The sequence below is a fragment of the Anomalospiza imberbis genome, chromosome Z (genome assembly GCF_031753505.1).
Source record: "Anomalospiza imberbis isolate Cuckoo-Finch-1a 21T00152 chromosome Z, ASM3175350v1, whole genome shotgun sequence".
Lineage (NCBI taxonomy): Eukaryota > Metazoa > Chordata > Aves > Passeriformes > Viduidae > Anomalospiza > Anomalospiza imberbis.
In genome coordinates, this window is record NC_089721.1 from 65,090,158 (window position 1) to 65,117,058 (window position 26,901).

General features: G+C 41.6%; 1 protein-coding gene across 4 annotated transcripts in view; it reads right to left on the bottom strand.

Moving 5' to 3' along the window:
* The window catches only part of SPIN1 (spindlin 1), a 57,900-nt gene that overhangs the window by 17,944 nt on the left and 13,055 nt on the right, over window positions 1-26,901 (bottom strand). For all 4 annotated transcript variants that reach the window (XM_068176115.1, XM_068176114.1, XM_068176117.1 and 1 more), the window contains exon 2: window positions 7,378-7,606. In XM_068176115.1, the coding sequence (XP_068032216.1) occupies window positions 7,378-7,429 (52 nt within the window). In that variant the 5' untranslated portion in view covers window positions 7,430-7,606. The remainder of the gene's footprint in view (window positions 1-7,377; window positions 7,607-26,901) is intronic.

Below are 26,901 nucleotides of genomic sequence, written 5' to 3' on the forward strand. Positions count from 1 at the left end.
ATTCTTATAAAAGATTTTTAAGCACACAAGTCAGTGTTGGGGATTGCATCACAGTGTCCAAACGACCTGGACAGGAAGAAGGAGAACCTCATTTGCAATCGAATGAACGTAGCCAGCCCAGAGATGGATCGTTCCTCAAGGTGAGGTGATCCGAGGAACGCCTGGACGATGAGCACGTGATAAATAAGATTGAGATAGCAATCATGGATGTACATCACTCCTCGGATGTGGTTTTGTTCAGTTCCTTCAGTTTGTCGCAGAGAAAGAACTCCACATAAATATGTGCAGTCCTGAAAGGAAGAAAAGAGACTCTGCCTCGGGCAGAATAAACTGCATAAAAATCGCTTGGGCAGGACAGTCGGTGTGAAACATAGGGGACCCTCTGCTGTAGCAGTCGGACCTGTGTCTCACCCAGCGCCGATACCCGGGCTCAGTACTGACCCTTTTTGATTGGATTGTGGCTATCTCAGACCGAATTTCAGTTGCATAATAAAAATCTATTTTTATTAAATATTAAATTTGGCTCGATTAATTTTTACTTATAACAAGAAGAATGGAGCAGCTGGATGAAATGACCCAGCCATGGGCGCTCCCAGCCCAGAGATCCAAATGTGTGCTGGGCTGCATCCAAAGCAGCGTGGGCAGCAGGGCCAGGGAGGGGATTCTGCCCCCTGTGCTCTGCTCTGGTGAGAGCCCACATGGAACCCTGCATCCGGGGGATCTAGCACTGAAGAGGCCTGCTGGAATCAAGTCATAGGAAGGCCACGAAGATGACTGGAGGGCTGGAGCACCTTCTGTATGAGGAAAGGTGAGAGTTGGGATTGTTTGGCCTGGAGAAGAGAAGGCTCTGAAGAGACCTTATTGCAGCCTTCCAGTACGTGAAGGGGGCCTATAAGAAATATGGGGACAGACTTCTTAGCAGGACCTGTTGCAACAGGACACAGGGTAATGATTTTAAAATGGGGAAGATTAGATATAAGAAGTTTTTTTATATTGAGTGTGGTGAAATACTAGCACCGGTTGCCCAAAGGTAGTGGTTGCCCCATCCCTGAAAGTATCCAAGTCTTCAGTACAGCTTCAGTACCCTTGTGTCCATCCATTGGTTCAGAGAGCATAGTGAAGCACTTAATATTAAGTGCTAGCAAATGAATTGTGACTTCAAAAGAATTGTGAATAAATTTTCTGTCTCTGAAGCAGGATTTCAAATTTGGGGCATAGTAATGATTGGGGATATTCTATTAAAAAAAAAAAATCTGATCTAGTTGAAGATGTCCCCGCTAATTGCAAGAGTTGTACAAGATGACCTTTAAAAGGTCCCTTTCATATCAAACTATTTTATTTTTTTATGACTAAGGGCACAGAAACATATTTTTTGTAATAGAAAGTGACCACAACCTCCAGCTTCCAGACAAGAGCAACAGAATTAAGAATTCAACTGCCATATGGTGTTTTGTCATACTTGTGTTTTCTGAGGCTCATTAATTCTACCCCTTACATTAAACCCTTAAAATTCAACAGCAAAACTAGAAATCATGTTTCTGAACTTTACTCCAGACAAAGATAAAGAAACAGGGTATGACAAGACTAAAAAAACCAATTGTTCAGGATGTTGGCTTCAAGGGAAATAACATGTCATTTCAGCTGGGGCTATAGAAGAATAGGAAGAAGGATGGGACAAAGATACTGGCAATGTTCTGCTATTGTGACATGAGCTGGTAATCTCCATGCAATCCATGAAAATTAGACAGGCTCTACAAAAAATAGCAACCATATTTTACTTCTCTAAATATCTCCTATGTTTACAACAGGCAGCAAAACCTAGATGTTTTAAAGTTGTATTCCAGAATCATCTGTGTGAACAGCAGTAATTCCACTCCATGTGGAGACTGTTTCAGAATTACTTTCAGGGACCCAAGAAACACTTCAGTGTGCTGATTCACACCTAGTATTGCTCAACCTCAAGTTAAAAGAGTTTGAAGAAAGGAGGTCTTTTAATTGAAGTAGGTCAGAAGTACAGACATAAACCGAATTCTAACTCTGCACAAAAGATTTCACTGCAATTCTAAGCAATTCACATCCATGATCTCTTTTCCCAGTTAATAAAGAAAATACTAAAACAATTTACACTTGCTTTTACAAGTGAAAAAACTACAAATGCTCATACATGACTCAACTGTTATATGCTCATATATGTGTTAAAAGTTTTCTTTACTAAGAGAGTACTTTTATGTTTCAAACCATCCAGTAAAGTATTTACAATTGTTCCTGACCATCATGCAGCTTGGTAGGATTCTGTATCTCTAGAACAGAAAGAAAAAAGTCTTTCCCTGCTAAGAAAGACTCCAGAGGACCATGCCTTTCAATTATACAGCATTGTACAAGTGATCATTAGATTGAGAAGGGTCAATTGTGTTAACGCAGGGTAATCACATCTTACTTTACAATCAAATATACTGCATAATAATTTTTTTAAACAGCTGTATTTCTCCTATATTTGGGACAGCATTACACTAATAAGAGAGACAGGCAGGCACACCGCCAAAAGCACCTGTCTGATTCATGGAAACTATACCATGGAAAGCAACTCTATACTTTGACAAACTCATAGTCTGTAGCCACGTACTCTACTGTTGTGTAAAAATGAAATGTCTACCTTGCCTTCTTTTCTCCACCTTCAATCCTACCCTTTGCTTCTCAAAAAAGAACTACGTACTAAGTGTGTTTCCCAGAGATATTTTAAAAGTCTAGATATTATAAATCACATATACCTCTTCTTTACACCTACTTTACAACATATAAAAGCATTTCCTTCCTAAGCAGACAGACAGGAGAGCTGAGAACTGGCTTTGTCAAAGATGCTACCAACCTGTAGTGCCACTGATCGAGAAGTCTCTACAACAGGATGAAATTAAAGTCAGTTGAAAAATGTTTTGCTAATGCATCAAATTTTGCCTTATATGAATACCTGACACTACCACTGGAGACCTCCAGATTGTTTTTTGCTACCCATACATGATCCAGAAGTCTCCTAGAATCCAACGATTTTATTATTTTACATTATTAACATATCAAATATAAAATACATAGACTATTTCCACTCTTTCACTGTATCTTTTATTAATTTTTCCTCCTGATAAAGATCACATTAATGCTTTATTATTCAATCCCAGATGACAGCAATTTTATAGGCAAGACTTAAAATCCTAATTTCTACTTAAAGTGTAGCAATTCTGGAACCCCATGTGCTGTTTGCAAACTTTCTTGGCAAGTGGCAACCACCATTAAAAACGGAAGGCAGTAAATAAGATATTTGTATCCATAATGCTGTAAAGCTCAACAAATCTGATTTAAAAGTTACTTCTTTAAGTACAAGTTTTTTCTTTTTTTACAGCTGCTCTAGGTAATCTCACAGATTCTCTTAAGGTTACCTAGTTTAGCCCTGTGATGGGGGAAGGCACTTTTCACTAGATCAAGTTGTTTAATATCCCTTTGAACATAACCGTAAACATTTCCAATGAGGAGTCACTAACATTTGGGTAACCTGTTCCTGTGTTTCACCATACATACTCATCGTAAAAAAATTCTTCTATATATTCAAACCTAACTGTACTCTCTGTTTAAAACAATTACCCCATGCACTTTCACTGAAGGCTTTGGCAAATAGCCTTTCTCTGTCTTCCTCGTAAGTCTCAGTTAAAAACGAAAAGGCTGCTCTCCCTGGAGCTTCCTCTTTTCCTGGCTGAACAACTGCAACTCCCACCCTTTTCTTATGAGAGGAGCTCCAGCCCTTTAGTCACTCATGGCCATACTTTGGACACACTCTCTTTCAGTTTGAAGCCATTTCCTATCTTCCTGTTGTCATGGTTTGACATGGAAGTGATTTTTTCAGGAAGTTGGGTCAAACCAATCAGTGGTCAAGTTTGGATACTGGCACCTGGAGTGACCACTGAAGATAGGGATACGCCTCTGAGAACACAGGGGTTAAAAGCAGGAACTCCCAAGAGCTCACTCTCTTTGGTTCCGGTCAGGGTGCTGTGCAGATCTCCCCTGCCCAGCCATGGGGCTGGGTGGGGGAGGGGAAGCCACGCGGCCTGGTCGAGGTGAGCCGAGGGGTAGAAGGACTGGAACCGAGCCAGCTCCTGTGGATGGAAGGGTGGAGAGAAGCGGAGATGTCTTTGTCATTCCCCCCCCCCCCCCCCTCCCAGAGGGAAGAGACTGGGAGTCCGGACGGCACCTGTAACTTTGCCGGCACGGAGGAGAAGGAGCGGGGGGGAAGGTGCCCAGCCTTGGCCTTGGGAATCGGCTACTGGGCAGACATATCAGCCGTCCAGGGAGTCTGAGCTTTTAACTCTTTCCTGGGAAATGAAGGCTTTGTAAAATATTACTCCTCCTTGATTTGAAGTAGAAGAGAGACAGTCTGGGATCCGAGATGATGGAAGAGGAAATTTTTGAGTTGGAAGGAGATGATGGAGTGGCTTGTGGCTGGACTTTTCTTGTTAGCCATAGACTGAACCAAATTCTCCTGACAGAGGCTGCACTTAGGGTGATGAGGTAGTGGGCCAAGAGACTTGTTTCAGTGATTACCAACAGAGGAGTGGAGAGAACAGAGGAAAGCTGAAGAGGGTGTGGAGAGGCCCTCTGTCTTCAGAGAAGAAGGGAAGAATTAGATCTCAGTTCTTGGACCCTGGGCCCCAGGGGAAAATGGGGGGGACTGTAGTCCCAAGATGAAAAGCTGAACTGTTGTCTCTTTTGGTCCATGGCAAAGCATCCTTAAAGGAGCCCTATGAGCAGTCTGTCCATGCACGGTGGTGAGAGCACTGAGACATGGAAAGGAGAGTGTCACACTGGCAGATTTTCTCCGGGCGGTTGCCATGTGTGACATGGAAACACAAGAGTGGTAATTGTGTTTCCTGGGGGGTCTGTGGCACAGGAGAGACTCCTGTCTTCCTTGATAGACTGAGTATTGATTATCTGAAGGGTGGCAACTTGATCAGGGATCCTAGGTGGTGTCTCACTGCGGTTTCATGTGGGAATTAGGGGGGAGGAGGAGGAGTGTTTTGGAAGGTCTTCATGCAGGATTTAGTGTCTGTGTTTTTATAGTAGTAGTAGTTTAATAAAGTTTTCCTCTTTGTTATTAAGCTTGGGTCTGCTCTGCTCTGTTCCTGATCACATCTCACAGCAATTATTTAGGAAGTTGTATTTTCATGGGGGCACTGGCATCGCGCCAGTGTCAAACCATGACATTTTTGGTTCCCTGACCGGGAAATCAAGTTCTGGGCAAGATAAGATGATGATAAGATGAAGACTGTGAGATGGGATCAAAAAGGAATAAGAGCAAAGCAGGTATTAGGTTATAAGGTAGATAGATGGGGAAAATTCAAAAGTAGAAAGTTAGTGTAGGTTAATGTTTTATGTAGAAGTGTGTTGGATGGAATTTTGATATAATTTTAGACATGTGTGTTCTCAGAGGCGAAGGGTGGAGTGTTGTGGTTTGACATGGAAGTGATTTTTTCAGGAAGTTGGGTCAAACCAGTCAGTGGTCAAGTTTGGATATTGGCACCTGGAGTGACCACTGAAGATAGGGATACGCCTCTGAGAACACAGGGGTTAAAAGCAGGAACTCCCAAGAGCTCGCTGTCTTTGGTTCCGGTCAGGGTGCTGTGCAGATCTCCCCTGCCCAGCCATGGGGCTGGGTGGGGGAGGGGAAGCCACGCGGCCTGGTCGAGGTGAGCCGAGGGGTAGAAGGACTGGAACCGAGCCAGCTCCTGTGGATGGAAGGGTGGAGAGAAGCGGAGATGTCTTTGTCATCACCCCCCCCCTGCCAGGGGGAAGAGACAGAGAGTCTGGACGGCACCTGTAACTTTGCCAGCGGAGGAGAAGGAGCGCAGAGGAGAAGGAGCGGGGGGGGGGGAAGGTGCCCAGCCTTGGCCTTGGGAATCGGCTACTGGGCAGACATATCAGCCGTCCAGGGAGTCTGAGCTTTTAACCCTTTCCTGGGAGATGAAGGCTTTGTAAAATATTACTCCTCCTTGATTTGAAGTAGAAGAGAGACAGTCTGGGATCCGAGATGATGGAAGAGGAAATTGTTGAGTTGGAAGGAGATGATGGAGTGGCTTGTGGCTGGACTTTTCTTGTTAGCCATAGACTGAACCAAATTCTCCTGCGACAGAGGCTGCACTTAGGGTGATGAGGTAGTGGGCCAAGAGACCTGTTTCAGTGATTACCAACAGAGGAGTGGAGAGAACAGAGGAAAGCTGAAGGGGGTGTGGAGAGGCCCTCTGTCTTCGAGGAAGAAGAAGAGGAGAAGAAGACCTCTGTTCTTGGACTCTGGGCCCCAGGGGAAAATGGGGGGGGGACTGTAGTCCCAAGATGAGAAACTGAACTGTTGTCTCTTTTGGTCCATGGCAAAGCATCCTTGAAGGAGCCCTATGGGCAGTCTGTCCATGCACGGTGGTGAGAGCACTGAGACATGGAAAGGAGAGTGTCACCATGGCAGATTTTCTCCGGGTGGTTGCCATGTGTGACATGGAAACACAAGGGTGGCAATTGTGTTTCCTGGGGGGGGGTCTGTGGCATAGGAGAGACTCCTGTCTCCCTTGATAGACTGAGTATCGATTATCTGAAGGGTGGCAACTTGATCAGGGATCCTGGGTGGTGTCTCACTGTGGTTTCATGTGGAAATTAGGTGGGAATTAGGTGGGAGGAGGAGGGGTGTTTTGGAAGGTCTTCATCCAGGATTTTGTGTCTGTGTTTAAGACTTTGCACTGGATCTCTCCTTTGATCCTTGATCTCCTGTAGCACTCACTTGAAAGGTAATTCTATTACTTTTGGAATCGGTACATGTTTCAAAAAGTGACAGCAAATTTTAACACAGTCTCAGATAAAATACAAGTTCAAAAGTCTCCAAAGGGATTCTGGGAAATCCTCCAGTACCAGTTCAGTATTCAATGAATCAAAAGTGTATTTGGAAGCACCCAAATCATCTATTGCTAAGGTATTTTAAAAGTTAACTGAGCTTTCCGAATTACACTTGCCAGTTGGCTCTTGAGAGTTTCATAAAAGCTACAATTCACAATGGTTGGTGATAAAAAATATGTTGCTTTCCCCACACATGTCACTGATTAATAACTTTTGACACAACACAAATTAGGAAGGTCAGATCTGTAGTGCTAAATTTACTTTTAAATTTATTACTTAATTGTCTTTTCAAGCCATGATCTTCTAAAATAAAAGCAAAATTTATTTTAAAACAGGAATTATGACATCTAATATTATTAACCTCTGCAGAAAATCATTCATATACTTAAAAACTCAGTAAAGTAAGAACGCTTTTCATCCATTAAAAGCAAAGAAAACCATCCAAGAAGAACACTTCACCTGCATCAGCTCTGGACCGCTGACCTGGTGATTTTCCAAATGGGGTCTTCATTCATCTGTGTTTAAGTGAGCAGCAAAGCTGCTTGACTAGGGTGAAAATCCAGTTCTTTCCAACTTCCAGGATATCTTCTTTTTAGTCTTAGGTTCAGACAACCACTTATTAATCCACCATTCAATCAACAACTTGTCCTTCTTCAAATGTAGAAGATAGTCTTTCAATTACAGTACTCTGAAAAACAAAACAGGTGAAGTTTATAAGTGGCTTGATGTTGAAACAAAAATATTCTATCTTAACCAAGTCTCACTTTAATGCTTGTTTTCATATGTAATAGGATAGTCCTTCTGTTATTCTGAAAACATTCAGCAATACAGGACATATAAGGCCAAACAAATACAAGGGCTACTACTTTTATCTCCTAATCACAGTAAATTTCCAGGTCACTATGTCAGTTACAAAGAGAAAGGAAAGCTTCTTAAAAAGTATTGAGCTTAACACAGGGAAGTATGACTACTTAGAGAAACTGTACTACCTTTATTGGGTTAAAGCACCAATCAAACAATCTAATCAATCTATTTGGTTAGAAATATCATGCTCTCATATAGCAGAATAACTTTGCTTCACAGAAGTTAAAATAAGACTGTTGAAAAAAATGCAACACAAGAGCTTTTAAAAACATTGATTTCACTGCAACAAATTTGTTGAGCAGGTCAACAGTTCATAGAGCTGATGATCCACAGATCTCTTAAAGTTTCTGGCAATTCGTTCTACCTAAGATCATTGAATTCCTAAAGCATTTAGTCATCACATTCCTCTAGATAAGGGGGGTAACTGAGGACAACTTTTTAATATCCTTTTCAGGATTTAATAACAGAAAATTTTGACCATGTGAAAAAAATCAAAGCATTACAGGTTAACTTATTTCAGAGTAACATTTCTGGGCCAGAAACATTTATGTATTAGAATTCACTACTTCAGTGTTGCTCACAGAAGAGGCAAGTGAGATCAGATCACTTCCTTAAGAAATGTCACTGATAATCTGTGAGAGACAGGGCCTGGCTAATCTGTGAGTCAGCACTGTCTTCCCTCTTTTACTTCAGTTTTGGAAACTGTTGTCAATTTTCAAACAGAATGCCCCTAACTAGTCATCCAGAGAAAGGAAAAAACATAGCTTAAGATAGTGCCTTACTGAATAAGGGAACATAAAGGTGATATACCTTGAGGTATGGTAAAACTGTAACACAGAAAAATGCATTTACATCTAACTTGAAAAATTCTTTCATGAATTTTACCCATTAACTTCTTGGAACAATACAGCAACAAAGAGCAATACACCTAGGAAAAATCGGTAGGAAGTAATCTGCAGTAATCTTTCTTTTTAGAAAGAACTAAAGCAATTTACAGTCAGGAATTCATAAGAACTTGTGAAATTAAAAAATCATTTACAGAAACTTACTAGTTTCCCACATTTCATCTCATCCTGAAATCAACCAGTGCATACCCAACAATGGTAAATGATACCATGGCAACAATATTCAACATTATTCCAATGGGAAGCAATTGGTTTGCTTAACAATTTTACTAGAAATACAGCATAAGGATTATTTTTTCTACTGAACTCAGATTTATTCTCCTGTGGATCAAAACACAATAACATAGAATCATCACAGATTATGAAAAACCAACTCTAAATTTGTAGCACTGCTGTGATATACTACCATACTCAGTCTCACAGGTATGGCATAAATATACAAGAAATCAACTGTTCTCCTCCAGAAAAGCTATTAGTTGAGAAGTAACTGTAATCTTGTATTATATCTTCTGATCTAAGAATCCCCACAAAACTAAAAGAACAATCCCTCCAAAACATAAGCCAAATCACCAACACCACCTGCACAAATCCAAAAAATGTGAAAATTCTTCAGATTTAGAAAATAATACACCCTTTTACAGTAAGCTGTTGAACTGTTATTCAAGGGAGGTATTTTGTAACACCTGTAATATACATTTCTCCCTCACAAGATTTCCAATTCATAGTAAAAATATAAAGTACTAGATGTTTTGATTGCACTGCTTATACAGTTATGTATAGAAAAATAACTAAACCACCACAAAAGATATGGTTTTCTACTAAAGTTTTTTTTTTCTTTAAATAGAATATCCCCAACCATTACTATGATCCAAATCTGAACTCATGCTTTAGAGAGAGAAAATTTATTCCTAATCCTTTTAAAGTCACAATTCATTTGCTAGCACTTAATAAAGTGCTTCACTATGCTTTCTGAACCAATGTATGGACAGAAGGGTACTGAAGCTAAAACCAGATCCAGCTGTTTAAACTGATTTTCTAGAAACTAAGCCAGTAACTGTTACCAGTTCAAAGCCTTACTGAAGAGGAAACTCATGCTTTCCTAACACTAGTATTCCAAATTCAATTTACATTTCAGTTGCATAATGACAGTTCTGAAGTTACTAACAAGGAGGCATAAAACCTCATTTTCTGAAAACAAACTTACGCACTTTAAGAACACTTTGAATTTTATGAATATATAAGTTAAGACTTACTGATTTGATTACAAATACACACGACCCTGTACAACTTAAGGTTCTTAAAAGCGATAAATGACAAAATATCAGACAATGCCAACATGCAAATATCTTGATCTCCTAATACGGAAAAACAAAAAGAGAAGATCATTAACTCACAAAATGAAAAATTTTTTACTGCCAAGTATCAAGAAATGTCCTGCTTCACATAAAGGTAGGAAACACAAAACCAAAACACACTTCTGATGCACTCAGCAGCAATAATCTGTTCTGTGTAGAAAGAGAAGATATTCCTTGTTTGGCAATATGTAAGATGACCTATGAAACAATCAACTTTTTAAAGTCATTCTGTTGACAGTGGCAGATACACTAAAGCAAATCCAACATAAGTAGGGATTTTTTGGATACAAAGTGACACATCCAAAGCGACTTTACAGACTGCCAGTAACTTTTGGAAGAGAAGTGCCACTGCCTACTTGTCAGACACCCATTTCCCCCAACACCCAACAGCACAGGTCATGATCAGTGCAGCTGCAGGTTTCACTTAAAAGACAGACATTGTTTTGACTTGTGAGCTGCTTCTCAGAAGCCTAGGTGTGTTGTTCATCTATTTTTACAAGCCTTTCTACACAAAAGCATACTTTAGGAAAAAGTGTGGAAATTAGATGACTATTTCATCTGATAGTAGTCTAATTACTGCATAGTGTTTCAGAGGCTATTAAGTGTTAGATTAAAAACACTAGCATTACAGATTGTCAATCATACCAGTTCTATTTGAGAACAGTAGAATCATACTGTCAAAATAGGCAGAAAGACATAACACAAAGACAGAAAAATTAAAACACTCATGGAAAAAAAATGTTTGCAGTATAAAGGGAAATTATGGAAAAAACATGCACAGACTTCAGTTCTTACTGAGAAATATCTTATCCCCTTTCTATAAACTTGTTTACAAATATTAAAATGTTTATATGAGCCTTTAACTCCATTAAAGTAAGTCTAACCACCTAAAATAATTCTCTAGCTTAAATTTTACCTAACTTTCATGTCTGTAATTCCATGAAATTGCATGCATTTCACTGCAACACATGGCACAATGCTGTTTACAGCATTTTTGTGAAAGCTTCATGGCTCTGCTATCCAGTGAAGAGGGATGTTAGCAGACAAAACCAGTGATAATTAATGCTGAAACCAAGCTCACAATTTCAAGTGCCTCACTCCTAACCAGCATAGTTAAATTTTACCATCATGAACTCAGAAGGAAGTATTTGCTGAGGAAATGCTTCAGGGGTAGAGAAGTTTGGAAGGAGAGGAAGGGTAATAGCATGCGTTGCTTGCATTTAGATGATACAATTTCAGCCAAAAATGGCAGGCTTGCACCTTCTCAGCTCTGTTCCAACTGTCAGAGCCACCACTGATCAGGCCTTCTGGCACCACCTGGTGGGCTTCAACATTTTTACTTCGCTATCTAAAAGACTTCTGTATCCAACTTGCTGGGAACTTCCACTGCTAGCTGCTCAGGGGAGGACCAGCACTTCACATAAATGTTCTGGGGAAGGAGTCATTTTAAACTGAAATGCATCAACTAAATTCCTTGGTAAGCAATTGTGACTTCCATAAATTAGCTCAGAGCTACTGCTACATGTTTCAGATGAAGAAGTAGTATAGTTTATTCCAGCACTAACAAGCTGGATGAAGCATGTTATTCAGACTCCCTAATCCTTATTATATGAGCAGAAAGGATCACTCCATGCACCTGCCTTCCAAAAGGCAGTCTTACTGTTAGGATATCTCCTAAATAATGGTTGCAATAAAAAGATGCTAGTTTTAGTTTGTTACTGTTGGGTCTCTTTTTTCGTTACCTAATAAAAAAATCCCGAACGCTTTCCTGTGGTAAAAGAATTCAGCAACTCAAATGACAAATTTTTGAAATATCCTACCAGCTGAATCAGTATATTAGTTATTAAGAACTTCTTTTATTCCATACTAGGAATTTGTAAAGGTAGTAAGATCTGATGTCTGAGAAGAAAGTACTGTTACAGTACATGAAGTCTGAAGATAGAAGTGACTTGCAGCTGATAGCTACAAAAATAATACTTTTCAGAAACATGTTTATGAACTGAAAGAAAAATCAAGTCAAATCAAGTATGACTACCTCTCCACTATCATGGCCTCTGCAGTTTGACCTCTACCCAGAGAGGTGCTGTCTACAATTGTACAAGAAACAAGCAGCACTGGTGTGGAATTGTGTGTGCATATACACAAATACACCCTTACCACTGCACTGGGACTGGCTGTATGGGGCTTTGACCTGGTCTAGGGAAAGAAGTTCCTGCCAATGGCAGGGCAGTTAGACTAGATGATCTTTAAAGGCCTCTTCCAACACAAACTACTCTCATGACACAAAATCCAAAATTAACTCCACATTGCAATGCCATAATGATGAAACTGCAGATTACTCAGCAGAAGACTAGAAGAATCTGAAATTCGTGCACACTGTCTTTTGTTAACAAGGTGTCTTTAAAATTTGAGACAGCACACTGCAATTTCTTATTATTTACTAAAAAAATTTAGCATAAGCAAACAGGCAAGTTATTTACCATAATGAAAAACAATATAAAAAGGCTCGCTAATAAGTTATTGTGGTTGTAGGGAGGGGGTGGAGCTCAGAACATGGGCGTGGCTTATATTGCTATTCTATACCATCTACATGAGCACTACAGGGCACAGCCATGGAGGAAAGAAAAAGTGAGTACCATGCAGCTCTTCCTCTGAGAGGTTGCTGGAATCAACTGAGTGGACCCTGCCCTCTCCTGCCACTCCTCATCCATTCCTGTCCCTCAGGAGAGTGCAGCTCTGGGTGGCGAACAAAGCTGAGCCCAGCGGAGCAGTTAAAATCCCTGGTGCTGCTGGGAACCGAGCCCTAGCAGAGTGAAAAGGGCAAAAGCAGAGGTGTTGGGGTGGGAATCAGCCATGGGGAACAAAGCAGTGGCATAGCACAGTGTGAGTGATCTTGTTTTCAGGGGTCTGTCATTATTTTCCATTGTCTCAGGCCTGCAGGACAGGGAAAGCCAACTGTGGGGAGTGCCTGCCATCTTGTCTTTGTCCCAGCTGCCACAGAGAACTACATGGAGGTGGTGAACACCCGTTTTTGTCTACAATGCACCTTCTCTTCTTGTATACTTTTGTTATTAATACTGCTGCTATTACTGTGCATTTCTTATTCCACTGCTGCTCGCTTTCACTAAACTGTGATCTCAACCCATAGTCTCTGCCTTTGTCAGGAAGAAGGGGAGAGGATTATTTGGAGTTCAATTTGTGGATGGGGTCAAATCATTACATTCATTGGTGCCCACTGTGAGCCACAAAAGGGCAGGGTAACTTTGATCTAAGAATCTGTGTATTAGGCACAGAACTCCCTAGTTACAGCTGCTCTATTTGTTCATGGAGGTGTGATATTCAACCCTGCATATATTCCTATACATGTTTCCCATGATGCTATTTTTTCAGAGTAGGGAGAAGGATCAGGATTGCTTTGTTGCTGTACTGTGTGGTATCAATCTATGACGTGATAACGTCAACAACAATAAAGGTCATCTGTGATATGTGTTCACTGCTGTTCACCTGTCCTGGACTTGGCTGCTACCTCTGAGGATTCATTAATAATAGTACCCAGCCTGAAGAGGGGTCAGAGGACAATGATTTTTCTCAACCTTTCACCTCTTTTTCCTCCTTTGGACCTGCTACAACAGTTTTTGAGAATCTTAAATTCCATTTGGATGTTAAAGAAAGCATATTCTAATTGCAATGTCTGCTAAGTTTCTTCAGTGCAGCCTAAAATAAGTGAAATTTAGAATAAGTCTACACAATGTTTTGAGTAAGCATAGACACATCTAAGGAAGTTGTTCAGTGAACTGCCCTGGACCTGAACAGTCATGAGTAGCATGGGGTGGCAGAGAAAATAAGCCAGCTTTTAAAGGAGTATGCTGCTCCAGTGGTTTGGAAGTTCACCCCTGAAAAATATAGGACCTTGATAAAGTGGCAAAATATTTGAAAGAAAAATGCTGTGACAGCTCCAAAGAGGCGCAAAGTTATGCAACTTGTTGAAACCTGTCAGACACTGCTTGTGTGTCTGACAGCACTCTCAGGGGAAGGAAAGGAAAGCAGAGCAACAGGCAGCAAGGTGACTCAAACTGGAGCTGAACCAGAGAACAACCCATGTCACTTGCAGCTGGCCCTGTTCAGAAGAAAAAATTCAAGAACAAATCAATTTGCACGGTGAGAGATGAGGACCCTCAAAACCAGAGGGAGAGACAGGGCTGGATCCTGATCCCTACCCATGGGTGAGCTCTGAAACACACAAAAAGATAACAGCCACCAGCCTGGTGAGCCCTACTGACCTGGCTGCTTGATGATGGGATATCGTGGCAAATGGTGCAACACTAGACAGCAATGAAGGCAAGCAATTAGGATCCCTGTCCTGGAATGCAGGCATTGACCAGGGGATTTCGAAAAGACCAGAAACTCTTAGTCTCTGGAAGTACCTCCTGCCAAGTCTAATGCACAGATGACCTTTTAGTGCACCAACACAAGTGGAACATGATGGAAGCAATGTATCCAGTACCTGAGAGAATTAGTTGTAATGGTGTCATGGTTTGACACTGGCGCGATGCCAGCGCCCCCATGAAAATATACTTTTCTAAATAATTGCTGTGAGATGTGATCAGGAACAGAGCAGAGCAGGCCCATCTTAGTAACAAAGGAAAGAACTTTATTAAACTACTACTACTAGAAAAAACTACAAACACTAAATCTTGGATGAAGACTTCCTAAAACACCCCTCCTCCTCCCACCTAATTTCTAAACAAACTTAACAGCGAGACACCACCCAGGATCCTGATCAAGTTGCCACCCTTCAGATATTCAAATACTCAGTCTATCAAGGGAGACAGGAGTCTCTCCTGTGCCACAGACCCCCCAGGAAACACAATTACCACCCTTGTGTTTCCATGTCACACATGGCAACCACCCGGAGAAAATCTGCCATGGTGACACTCTCCTTTCTATGTCTCAGTGCTCTCACCACCGTGCATGGACAGACTGCTCACAGGGCTCTTTTAAGGATGCTTTGCCATGGACCAAAAGAGACAACAGTTCAGTTTCTCATTTTGGGACTACAGTCCCCCCCATTTTCCCTTGGGGCTGAGGGTCCAAGAACAGAGGTCTTCTTCTCCTCTTCTTCTTCCTCGAAGACAGAGGGCTTCTCCACACCTTCTCTGTACTCCTCTGCTGGTAATCACTGAAACAGGTCTCCTGGCACACCAACGCACCACCCTAATTGCAGCTTCTGTTAGGAGAATTTGGTTCAGTCTATGGCTAACAAGAGAAGTCCAGCCACAAGCCACTCCATCGTCTCCTTCAGACTCGAGAATTTCTTCTTCCATCATCTCGGATCCCAGACTGTCTCTCTTCTACTTCAAATCAAGGAGGAGCAATATTTTACAAAGCCTTCATTTTTCAGGAAAGGGTTAAAAGCTCAGACTCCCTGGACTGCTGGAATCTCTGCCCAGTAGCCGATTCCCAAGGCCAAGGCTGGGCACCTTCCCCCCCCCTCTTTCTCCTCCGCGCCGGCAAAGTTACAGGTGCCGTCCGGACTCTATCTCTTCCTTCTGGGGGGGGGGGGGGGGGGGGGGGGGGATGACAAAGACATCTCCACTTCTCTCCACCCTTCCGTCCACAGGAGCTGGCTCGGTTCCAGTCCTTCTACCCCTCGGCTCACCTCGACCAGGCCGCATGGCTTCTCCCCCACCCAGCCCCATGGCTGGGCAGGGGAGATCTGCACAGCACCCTGACCGGAACCAAAGAGAGCGAGCTCTTGGGAGTTCTTGCTTTTAACCCCCTGTGTTCTCAGAGGCGTATCCCTATCTTCAGTGGTCACTCCAGGTGCCAATATCTAAACTTGACCACTGATTGGTTTGACTCAACTTCCTAAAAAAAAATTCACTTCCATGTCAAACCACGACAAATGGAGGTAATCTATAAAGATTCAATTCAAATAACAAGCAGTTCCCTATAAATACAGATGATATCCAATGTACATATACAAAACATGTGGTGAAGTTCCTACAGAGTGTGCCAGTGTCAGGTGCCAACTCACTGGCAGAGAAGTCATAGAGGGAAGGAGAAAAAAAAGTGAACAATTTGGCTACCAAACTCCAGCTATATAAAGAAACTATCTCCATCCCAATTCAGACTGCATCTCATCTGTGAAATGACTGACCAAGGACTTACAACAATTTAATGGGGAAATTACAGAGGACCAACAACAATTTTAAAAAGACTACCAAAAATTTAGGGAGGAAATGTTCCATGCCCTGCCAGTACAGATCAAAGTTCCTGCTATTAGGCAGCAGATGCTCCGCAGCTAGAGAAAGAGGGTACACACCACAAGGTAATCTGTGGTTCTACATACGTGACCACAGAGAATACATGAGGAAGTGGGATGGAAAACCCACCTCTGCTCTAGCAGCACCTCTGTTGAGACGAAGGATAAACACCACATTAAACTCTTTGATAATAAATGCAGCTTCAGTTTTCCTTGTGCAAGACCTTAGAGAGATTATAAAGGTTGATGTTATTCTGATCCCCCTGAAGGTCCTATTTACAAGAAGTAACAAGTACCATGACCAGACCAAGAGATGCCCTGCCTCTAAAACAGAAGGGGGAAAGGAATAATCACTACTGGAATGTGGATCTGATACCCTGGCACATTAGACCCATAAGGAGGCTTTAGTTGGCACCAACACACCATGTCCCCTGCCATCAAGGTATGTAGGGGTAGAATCCATCTCTATTTCTGGGGTGACAGGGGGATCCCAACAGCTGACTCTACTGAAAGATTAAGTAAGCACGACTGGAAATGAATGACAAGAACATTCCCTCAGGAAACTGTGGGTCTGGGTGCCAAGCACAGCAGAGTCCAGAGCAGTTGAGTGGAGACGTCAAAAGTAGTGTCACTGGTTCAAGAAGCCACCAGGAATGATACAGTGGTGCAGTGTGATGGATGGTCTTGCTTTTGGGGGTTTGTCTGTCACTGTTTTCTGTTGTCTTGGGCTTAGGGACAGGGAGAGCTGGCTGTGAAGATTACCTGCCATCTTGTCTTTACCCTGGTGGCCAAGCAAAGCTAAGTCATGGTGGTGAATACCCGCTTTTGTGTGTAAAGCCTTCTCATTTTCTATAATTTTGTTATCAGCATTGCTACTATTACTGTGTGTTTCTTATTCCACTCCTGTTTGCTTTCAGTAATTGTTATGTCAATCCATAGTGTCTGCCTTTCCCTCATCTCTTACTAGAAGGGCAGAGAGAAGAGACGTGGCTTATTTGGAGTATCATTTCCAGCTGGTGTTAAACCACCAGAGTTATGAAGACAAGAGTGAACCAGGGAAGCTGACATAACTTAGGAATCCTAACAAAATTTGGTAACACTATAGCAGAACAATAACTATCGACAACAATTATGTTGAAGAATTATCCCAAAGGTTTAGAATTAGATGGGTAGCTTTAAAAAGGACACTGTTCTTTCAGCCAATGGTTTGAAAAAGTTTCATTAAACCTATAATCTTTTAACACATGTCCTTACCATAGCTCTCTTAAAGTTAGGAACAGTGATCAGGATGAAAAGTGGATTTATTTTGTTTTAGTTCATTAACTTGAAAAATTAGTATAGTCTTACAAGATCCCATGTAGATAGTAACCAGTGAATACTGCATTCAAAAGTTCTTACACACATGAAAAATAAAGATGAATGGAAAGAACAGCCAGAGAGAAATCCTAAAATTGCAATTTCCATTGTTTTCTACCCAGGCTTGTTTTTTACTTTCTGAATTAGCAAAATGTAGCTGTTAGAGAACCCAGTATAGTTTGTGCTTTACTTCCATTACATTTCCTTCATGTTATATCATTAAAGCAGCCTGTCTCACTTAATCCAATTCAGCATTACAACGGATGTAACTTGAAATAAACTCTGAGAGTGTATATTTGGGTTAATTTGTAAAGGCAGCAGTAAAAACTTTATTAGAGATGGTACTATAAAACAATACTTTAAACAAACTTACTTATCTTTTTTAATTTCAGAGACTTAATAACATCTTTACAGGATTAGAGCATTACCTTGCAAGACTAATTTTCAGAACTCCCTCACTACACTTCTAAATTGCAATAAAAGCACCAGTGAAGAGGTCAGGAGGGCACAGGATTCTCAGTCCCCACATTAGAATGCAGCTAGTTCTGATTTAAGAAAAAAAGTGTTATCAGCTGAATGATAAAAAGATGTTGGTTTCTCCAAGCTTATAAGTAATTTTTAGTGTCTACATCTACATGTATTTCAGCATACCCTTATGTTTACATATATTTGTATGCACATGTATTTGTAATATCCTTTATCATTGTCGGAGATTCAAGACACTAAAAATAAAGAGTTTTCTTATCTGCATTAGAGCACCCATCTGTCAGTAGCATGAAAAACCAAAAATCCCAAGGATATAGGATCTTTCACTGTCTACTGAGAAACACTGAACAAACATCCAAAACAGAGAGCAATCATGTTAGACTCTACCATGCAGGAGAACCGCTTAAAATTACGAGAAGAACACATTGTTTCACATTTGATGGCAGGAGTGGATGTTCCTTGAAAAGCCCTGGATTCCTGGGAGAAAAATCAATTTCAGAATTCTAAGCACTATGTAAAGAAGGATATGGTGTTTGTCTTAAAATATGCACATATAAATATGTTTTGTAGTTTAAAATGTGTAAAATCCATAGGTGAAAAAGTATCTGTGAAATGTGAAACTTCCCAAATGTTTTCCAGCCCAAGCTAAGAGTCAACAGACCTAACTAGTGCCACATCACTGAAAGTGATTATTGAAGTTCAGCTTTAGGAGTCAAGGTCTTCCAGACAGCAAGAAGTACTTTCCTGAAAGTTTAGGTATCTAGAATACAATGCCTACTCTTCTGAAATATACCAAGGGGGTCACTTTCTAAAGGGTGTATAAATCCTACTGCATACAAAGAATTATTTCAGACTCTCTGGGCAACTACAAATGAAGATTATGTCATCTTGATTCTCCTCTGACTGGCTTGATATTTTATGCCACCCCTCAGGACAATAGTAGAACATGAGTGTGGAATTCTGGCCTCTGGCTACCGTTTTCACTTGCCATTTGGGTACTCCTTAAAAAGATCATAGGGCTTGCTGCCTTTGTGGGTCCTTCTGTGTGGAAGGTTAACATTTTCAACATACTCGAACACAAACCAAAACAGTAAGTATGTATGACTACGAAAGAACTACTTTTTAGCTTCAGGGTTACAAAGGCCCAGGTTGTACCAGCCTAGGGTTTTGGGTTTTTTTCCTTTTGTTTTTGTTCTTTTATAATGGGGAAGAAAAAAAAAAAAAACCTTACTACAAATTGCCTAAAGAATACCAGCAAACAAAACCAGAGGTTGAAGCCTGATCCATCAGAGATCTGGAATTATCAGTTCCTTGCACATGGGTAAGAATCTCCACATAACCTGTGAAAACCTCCATTATTAACTTGGACAGTACATCTGTCCATGGACTTGATCACTACGTAGGAAACATTAATATGCAGTTATTGTAAGGAAACTCTAGTCTAGAGGTTCACAGAACTATGAGCTCCATACACAGAAGTTCTTCTCACAAAAAGATTCCTTTTTGAGGGCTCTTGTAACTCAAACCCAGATGGAAATTAAGCTCCAAACTGCCACTTCCTTTCTTCCAACTGCTCCACTGAGAAAGGGACAAAAAGGCAGAGATTATGGATTGAGACAACAATTCACTAGAAAAACAGCAATGAGCTAAGGAGCATAAACAGTAGTAGCAACAGTACTAATAACAATAGTGAATAAAAGAGGGCGATCACATGCAAAAAATGCTTATAGAAGTGCAACTGACCCAGAGTTACTTGTGTCCAGTGACACACAGATTCCTGAGACAAAGGAGAATATTGCAGACATTACCACAGCCACCATCTTCTCCCCTGAGCCAGAGACGATGAAAAACAATGGCAGACAAATCGTCTTGGGAAGTTTAGGAAGGACACTGAGACACCTGAACACATCCAGGGGAGAGCAACAAGGCTGGTGAACAGCTTGGAACACAAGCCCTATGAAGAACAGCTGAGGGAGCTGTAGGTATTTGGCCTGGAGAAAAGGAGACTCAGCGGTGACCTTAGCACTCTCTACAACTTCCTAAAAGGTGGCTGGAGCTAGCTGGGGGGTCGGTCTCTTCTCCCACAAGAACATCAGGACACAGTCTTAAGCTGCACGAGGGGAAGTTTAGGTTAGACATCAGAAAAAAATTCTTCCCTGAAAGAGTGATTGGACACTGGAATCATTTGCCCAGGGAAGTGGTGGAGTCACCATCCCTGGACGTATTTTAAAAAAGACTGGATGTGGCACTCTGTGCCATGGTTTAGTTGATGAGGAGGTGTTAGGTCATAGGATGGACTTGATGATCTCAAAAGGTCTTTTCTAGCCCAGTTCACTCTGTGATTCTGTTTCCATCCATGCTCCTTCCCCAGGCCTGAGACAAAAACCACATGTACAAATCCTCCAGCTGGACTGCGCACACACTACTCTATTGGCTGCTTTGCTCTCCTGGAAAAGCAGAACAAAATAACTGCTGTTCTGCATCATTCCCTTTTTCTCCAATTTAAAGCCACGCCCTCTAATAATGATGGGGCTATAAAATAACCTGGCCCTGCCCACACAGCTACAGGCTCCATCTCCCTCCTGGCAACTGCGATGAAATTAACTCTGTCCTAGCCAAAATTAGGATAAATGTGAAATTAAGATCATAGAATAAGGATGAAGAATTACAGATCAGAAGTTTAACTGTTAACAACAGAGGGAGTGAGGGAGAATACAGATAATTCTGTATTGGCATGCTGTAGAGGAATTTCTTGTGGAACAAGGACATGCTATCCTTGATGCTATTCCTTTGCAGGAACTGGACAACCCTGGCCTGCAGATTACAGAGTTACTTTAGTTACTTTAAAGTATTTAGGACATCCTTGAAAAGACAATAAGCTTTGTACAAACATAATAGTCAATGCTGGATGCTGAGTAGTATATGAAACCTGTCACGTTCTATAACCTGATCAGACGCTTGTAGTATAACAGCCAATCAATAAGTGACTTGTATATGCAATTGTATTACATTAACCAAAAGAACGTTATGTAAACATAACATTCATTTAAGGTGATAAAGGTATAAAACATGACAAAATCAGACAATAACAGAGGATGACATTGAGTGTCATTACTCCAGCCGGCTCTCCGTGGGACCCTCTTCAGCTCTTCCTTCTACTGATGATATGTATATGAGCATTGCTTCCCATAAACTTTACTACAGTGGGAATTTTCATCCTGATGCATTAACCAGGATGTGCTAACCAAATTTTGCCTCTGACAGGTGTAGAATTAGCACTTTCCTGTCGCAAATTCTTCCCTTCTGTCCCTGACCTCAAGTTTCCACTGTGATGCCTTATCTTACGGGCAAGTACCTTCTGTGACCTTGACAGTCTGAGACAGTAAACTCTGCTCCTTAAGTCCTTACACCACCCCATGGCTCAAATACTGCCCTCCAGGGACTTTGTTCTTCAGCTCATGGGTTGGCCACAAGGGCCATATATGAAGCAATAGAAGGAGAAAAGACAGAAGCAATAACATGAGCAATAGTACAATGTAAAACAGCTATCCGAATAATTAAAAATGCAAATCCAATGGCAATCATCAACCCAAGTCTCATTAACCATTTCCCCTACCCTCTCAGTCCCAAGGATGAAAGTACTAACATAATCCAGGAATTGGGGCTAAGTCCTAAAAAACTGTCTTGGGCTTGGAGTGATTGGTAGCAATTTCTTCAATTCTGCCTTGGGCTTCTTCAATCAATGCCACTGCATTGTGATCAGTGATACAACATTCACTTTTATTATGATTTAACATTCCACATAGCCCTTGCTCCCTTAATAATAACATATCTAAAGCCCTTTTTGACACTTTTTTTGGACTTGCAAGTTAAGGTCTGTGAACTCATACCTGATCCAGTCACTGAGAGTATGTATCTTCAACATAAAAGGTTCTCATACAAAATAGAAACCAGCTATCATACAAAAGGTTCTCATGCAAACACATCAGTCCATTGGGCCCATACTCTATTTCTCCAGGGGACAGAGTACAGCTCTGGAGAGGGTGGGAGGAAGATAGGGAGAGGGATTCAGTGGTGTCCCATGGGTCCTTCCTCACTCTCGGCTTCTTGATGGTGGGCATCCCCAAGTCATTCTTCCACAGGTCCTACCTATACAGTCCAAGTTCACACACAGAATCAGACAGAATCACTAGGTTGAAAAAGACCTTTAAGATCACAGAGTCCAACCCATGCCCTAACACCTCAACTAGACCAGGGCACTGAGTGCCACATCCAGTCTTTTTTTAAACACATCCAGGGATGGTGACTCCACCATCTCCCCAGACAGATGATTCCAGTACTTTATCAGCCTTTCTGTAAACCTTTCCTAATATCCAACCCGTATTTCGCATGGCGCAGCTTGAGACTGTGTCCTCCGGCTCTGTCAGTTGCTGCCTGGAGAAAGAGACCAAACCCCACCTGACTACAACCATCTTTCAAGGAAGTTGTAGAGAGTGATAAGGTCACCTCTGAGTCTCCTTTCCTCCAGGCTAAACAGCCCCAGCTCCCTCAGTCATTCCTCATAGCGCTCATATTCCAAGCCCCTCACCAACCTTGTTGCCCTCCTCTGGACGCACTCAAGCGTCTCAAAGTCCTTCCCAAACTGAGAGCCCAGAACTGGACACAGCACTTGAGGTGTGGCCTCACCAGTGCCAAATACAGGGGGAAAATGACCTCCCTGGGCCTGCTGGCCACACCATTCCTGATACAGGCCAGGATGCCCTTGGCCTTCTTGGCCACCAGGGCACACTGCGGCTCACGTTCAGCTGGCTGTCAGCCGCTACCCCCAGGTCCTTTCTGCCTGGGCACTGTCCAGCCACACCGTCCCCAGCCTGTAGCACTGCAGGGGGTTATTGTGGCCAAAATGCAGGACTCGGCACTTGGACTTATTAAATGTCATCTTATTGGACTCTGCCCATCCATCCAACCATTCCAGGTCTCTCTGCAGAGCCCTCCTACCCTCCAACAGATCGACACATGCTCCCAGCTTAGGTCGTCTGCAAATTTACAATGAAAGACTCAACGCCCTCATCCATGTTGTCAATAAAAATACTGAACAGAACTGGCATAGACCCCTGAGGGACACCACTGGTGACTGGCCACCAGCTGGATGCAGCACCGCTCACCACCACTCCTCTGGGCCCAGCCATCCAGCCAGTTTCTAACCCAGCAAAGAGTGCTCCTGTCCAAGCCACGGGCTGCCAGCTTTTCCAGCAGTGTGCTGCGGGAGACAGTGCCAAAGGCCTTGCTGAACTCCAGGTACACAACACCCACAGCCCTTCCTGCATCCACCAAGCAGGTCACCTGGTCATAAAAGGAGACCAGGTTGGTCAAACACAACCTACCCCTCCTAAACCCATGTTGGCTGGGTCTGATACCCTGGCCATCCTGTAAGGGCTGTGTGATGACACCCAATATAAACTGCTCCATTACCTTACCATGTACTGAGGTCAGGCTAACTGGCTTTAAATTACCAGGATCCTCCTTCCCACCCTTTTTGTGAATGGGTGTCACATTGGCCAGCTTCCAGCCATCTGGAACCTCCCCAGTGAGCCAGGACTGCTGGTAAATGATGGAGAGAGGCTTTGCAAGCTCATCTGCCAGCTCCCTCTTCACCCTGGGATTGATCCTATCTGGTCCATGGATTTATGAACATCCAAGCAGCTCAGCAGTTCTCTGACTGCCTCCTCTGGAAAAACAGGGGGACCATTCTGCTTCCTGACACCATCTACCAACTCAGGAGGAGAGCTGTCCTGAGGGCAAGCTGTCTTCCCACTAAAGAAAGAGGCAAAGAAGGCATTAAGTACCTCTGCCTTCTCCTCATCTGAAGTTATTAAGTTCCCTCCTGCATCCAATAGAGAGCAAAGGTTGGTCTTACCCTTCATTTTACCATTAATTGTAAAAACATTTTAATTATCTTTTTAAAAAATTGCCAAATTAAGTTCACACTGAGCTTTGGCCTCCCTAATTTTTTTCCTACATGCCCTAGCAAGCCCCTTAAATACTTCCTGAGAAACCTGACCCTCCTTCCAAAGATGATACATCCTCTTTTTATTCCAGAGTTCCTTCAAAACTTCGTTGCCCATGCAGGCTGGACATTTGCCTATCAACTCATCTTTTGACACACAGGGACAATCTGTTCCTGTGCCCTCAAGATCTCTGTTTTGAAGCACGCCCACCATTCCTGGACTCCTTTGTTTTTAAGGGCAGCTTCCCAAGGAGCTCTCTGAGTAAGTCTCCTAAACAGGACAAAGTCCGCCCTCCTCTGGAAGTCCAATGTAGAAGTTCCACGTATGCATGGCAGCATACCCCCCTGAGATCTGTGCTTCACCAATGATAACTGTATGAGCAGTTGCCTCCTTTCACACACTTTGCTACAGTAGGAATCTTTGGATACATTAACCAGGATGTACTAACAAGGTTTTGCCTCCTCCAGGCCTAGAATTAGCATCTTCCTGTTGCAACTTCCTCCATTTCCTGCTATCTAAAGTTGCTGCTGTGCAAACTTATCTTACAGCAAGTTCTTTCTGAGGCCTGGACAGGCAACTGTGCTCTTTATGTCCTTACCTCTGGGTTATATCAGCATCACTTTTTACATTAAAAATTACCTAAAGTTGTGACTTCGCAGTCTCTTAAGAAAATAAGGGGTGTTAAATGGAAGTAGAAACCAAATAGCATGTTTTTCATCAAGTAACACATAAAGAATCTCATTTCATAACATGTATGTTAAAACTATGAGACAGTTTTCCCTGATCTTATTTCAGCTCACTCTGTGTTAAGAACACCGTAAATAAAACACAGCCCACGATCAAACATTAGACCTTAACCAGGAACTGCTGCTGCCCAAGCTATTGAAACTCCAAGACAGCCATGTTTTGATTTTAGATTTCTTATTTCAGAGCAATAAATTAAATTGCTCAAAGATACAAAAACTAAACACAAAACAAAGCAGCAGTGTACAATACGGCACATCCTAAAAACAATCTGAAATACCTGAACCTGGTCTAAATATTACCTTTGAGAAAAATACAATTCAGAGATGAAATCCCTATAAACAGTAAAACTCAAGCTTTTGCCTGCAGACCCCTGCTTGATAAGTTAAAGAAGGCTTCTAAATTACTTTTACATTTTAAAAGACTTTTTCTATAGAACTCAAGGAAATCTTTCTGTTTCTCCAAAACATATAAGTCAGTATTAGCACTCTCCTAGTACGATCTTTCAAACTTGCTGTGATGCATTGTCATTTAATAAGAGTTCAACAACTATTAAAGGCAAAGTTGAACAACTCTTACACTTGCTTCATTCTAATTGCATAGCTTTCTTTATAAAAGCACAGTTCATTATTTCCATATTCACTTGAGCTCTGCTCCTCTCACATTCACAACATTTTAAGCACACGCATAATGATGATTTAAAAGATGAGGTAAGCCTTAACAAGTACACAACAGCAGTTGCTAGTGCTAGCGATATCAGATATGCACATTCAAATGCTTCTACCAAGGGTATCAAGTTAACAAGTCTGTGGTACTAGCAGCATGTAGGCTTGCCTGGCTGCCCACATTTACCATACACTGGTTACCCTTCCAGACTGGCAGGGTCTCTTTACCTCTCAAAACCACTTGTCACTCTACAGTTTCTAAAGCTATCTGCCACTATGAAATATTGAACTAAAATAAGCCAAGAATTTTCTCACTTCTTTTAAAACACCTTACTCCTCAACCACTGCCTTACACTCTTTCTTTACCCCTCTTCCTGACTTCAGCCTTAGGTCATTCTTGCGTTTAAGTCATTCTACCATTGCTTTATAGAAAAAGCATGGTCATTTGGCCATTAACAATTTAATCAGTCGCTCAACTTTTTTTACATAGTTCCTCATACCAATAATCTTGGGATTCCTGCAGTATTTTTTTCTATCATAGGCTAACACAATACGCACTTCTCTGTGGCTTCTGGTTTCTCACTGAGGGCTATAGCAAATATTCACTTCATCAGCTAATAATGAAAAAACCCCACAGAATCATTAAGGTCAGAAAAGATCTCCAAAATTAACTGTCCTTTGACAGAACACCATCTTGTTTGTCAACAAGACCACAGCACTAAGTGCTACATCCAGTGATTTCCTTCATAATTCCCTGGGCAACCTGTGACTATACTTCCAAAAGTATTTGTAGCTTAGTTCACATACATGCATCATAGTGAAGTACTGAATCAAATATGTTTGTCAGAAAACTGGTATCTGACAAGTCATGTCATGCATCATTTTCACTAATGTATTCACAAGTTTTAGCCAGTCAACAGCAACATGCAGGGCACACATAGGCCTGCACACTGCAATTTCTTGAAATCTGAAAGAGAAAATGTTTTTAAATATTATTTGATTTATTACTTAAGCTGTTTTATTGCTTTTGTACTTTATATGAAAACAGTATTTTCCATTACTGTACATAAAACTCAACTGATTATAAACTTGCTCTTATATTACTACTTGCAACTTTTAGAACAAAAAAAGGCAGTAGAGGGCTTAGAAGCATTTTTCAAATTTCCTTGCAGTCATCATCTATCAGGAATACAGCTAATTAAAACTAATACTGGTCAGAATGTAATGCAAGCACATGCATCTATGCAAGAGAAAGAAATGCACACTGATTAATTCAAGTGATCTCTTCATCTGGTGGCTTTCAAAGGCAGAACAACTCTAAGCCCAAAGAAACTT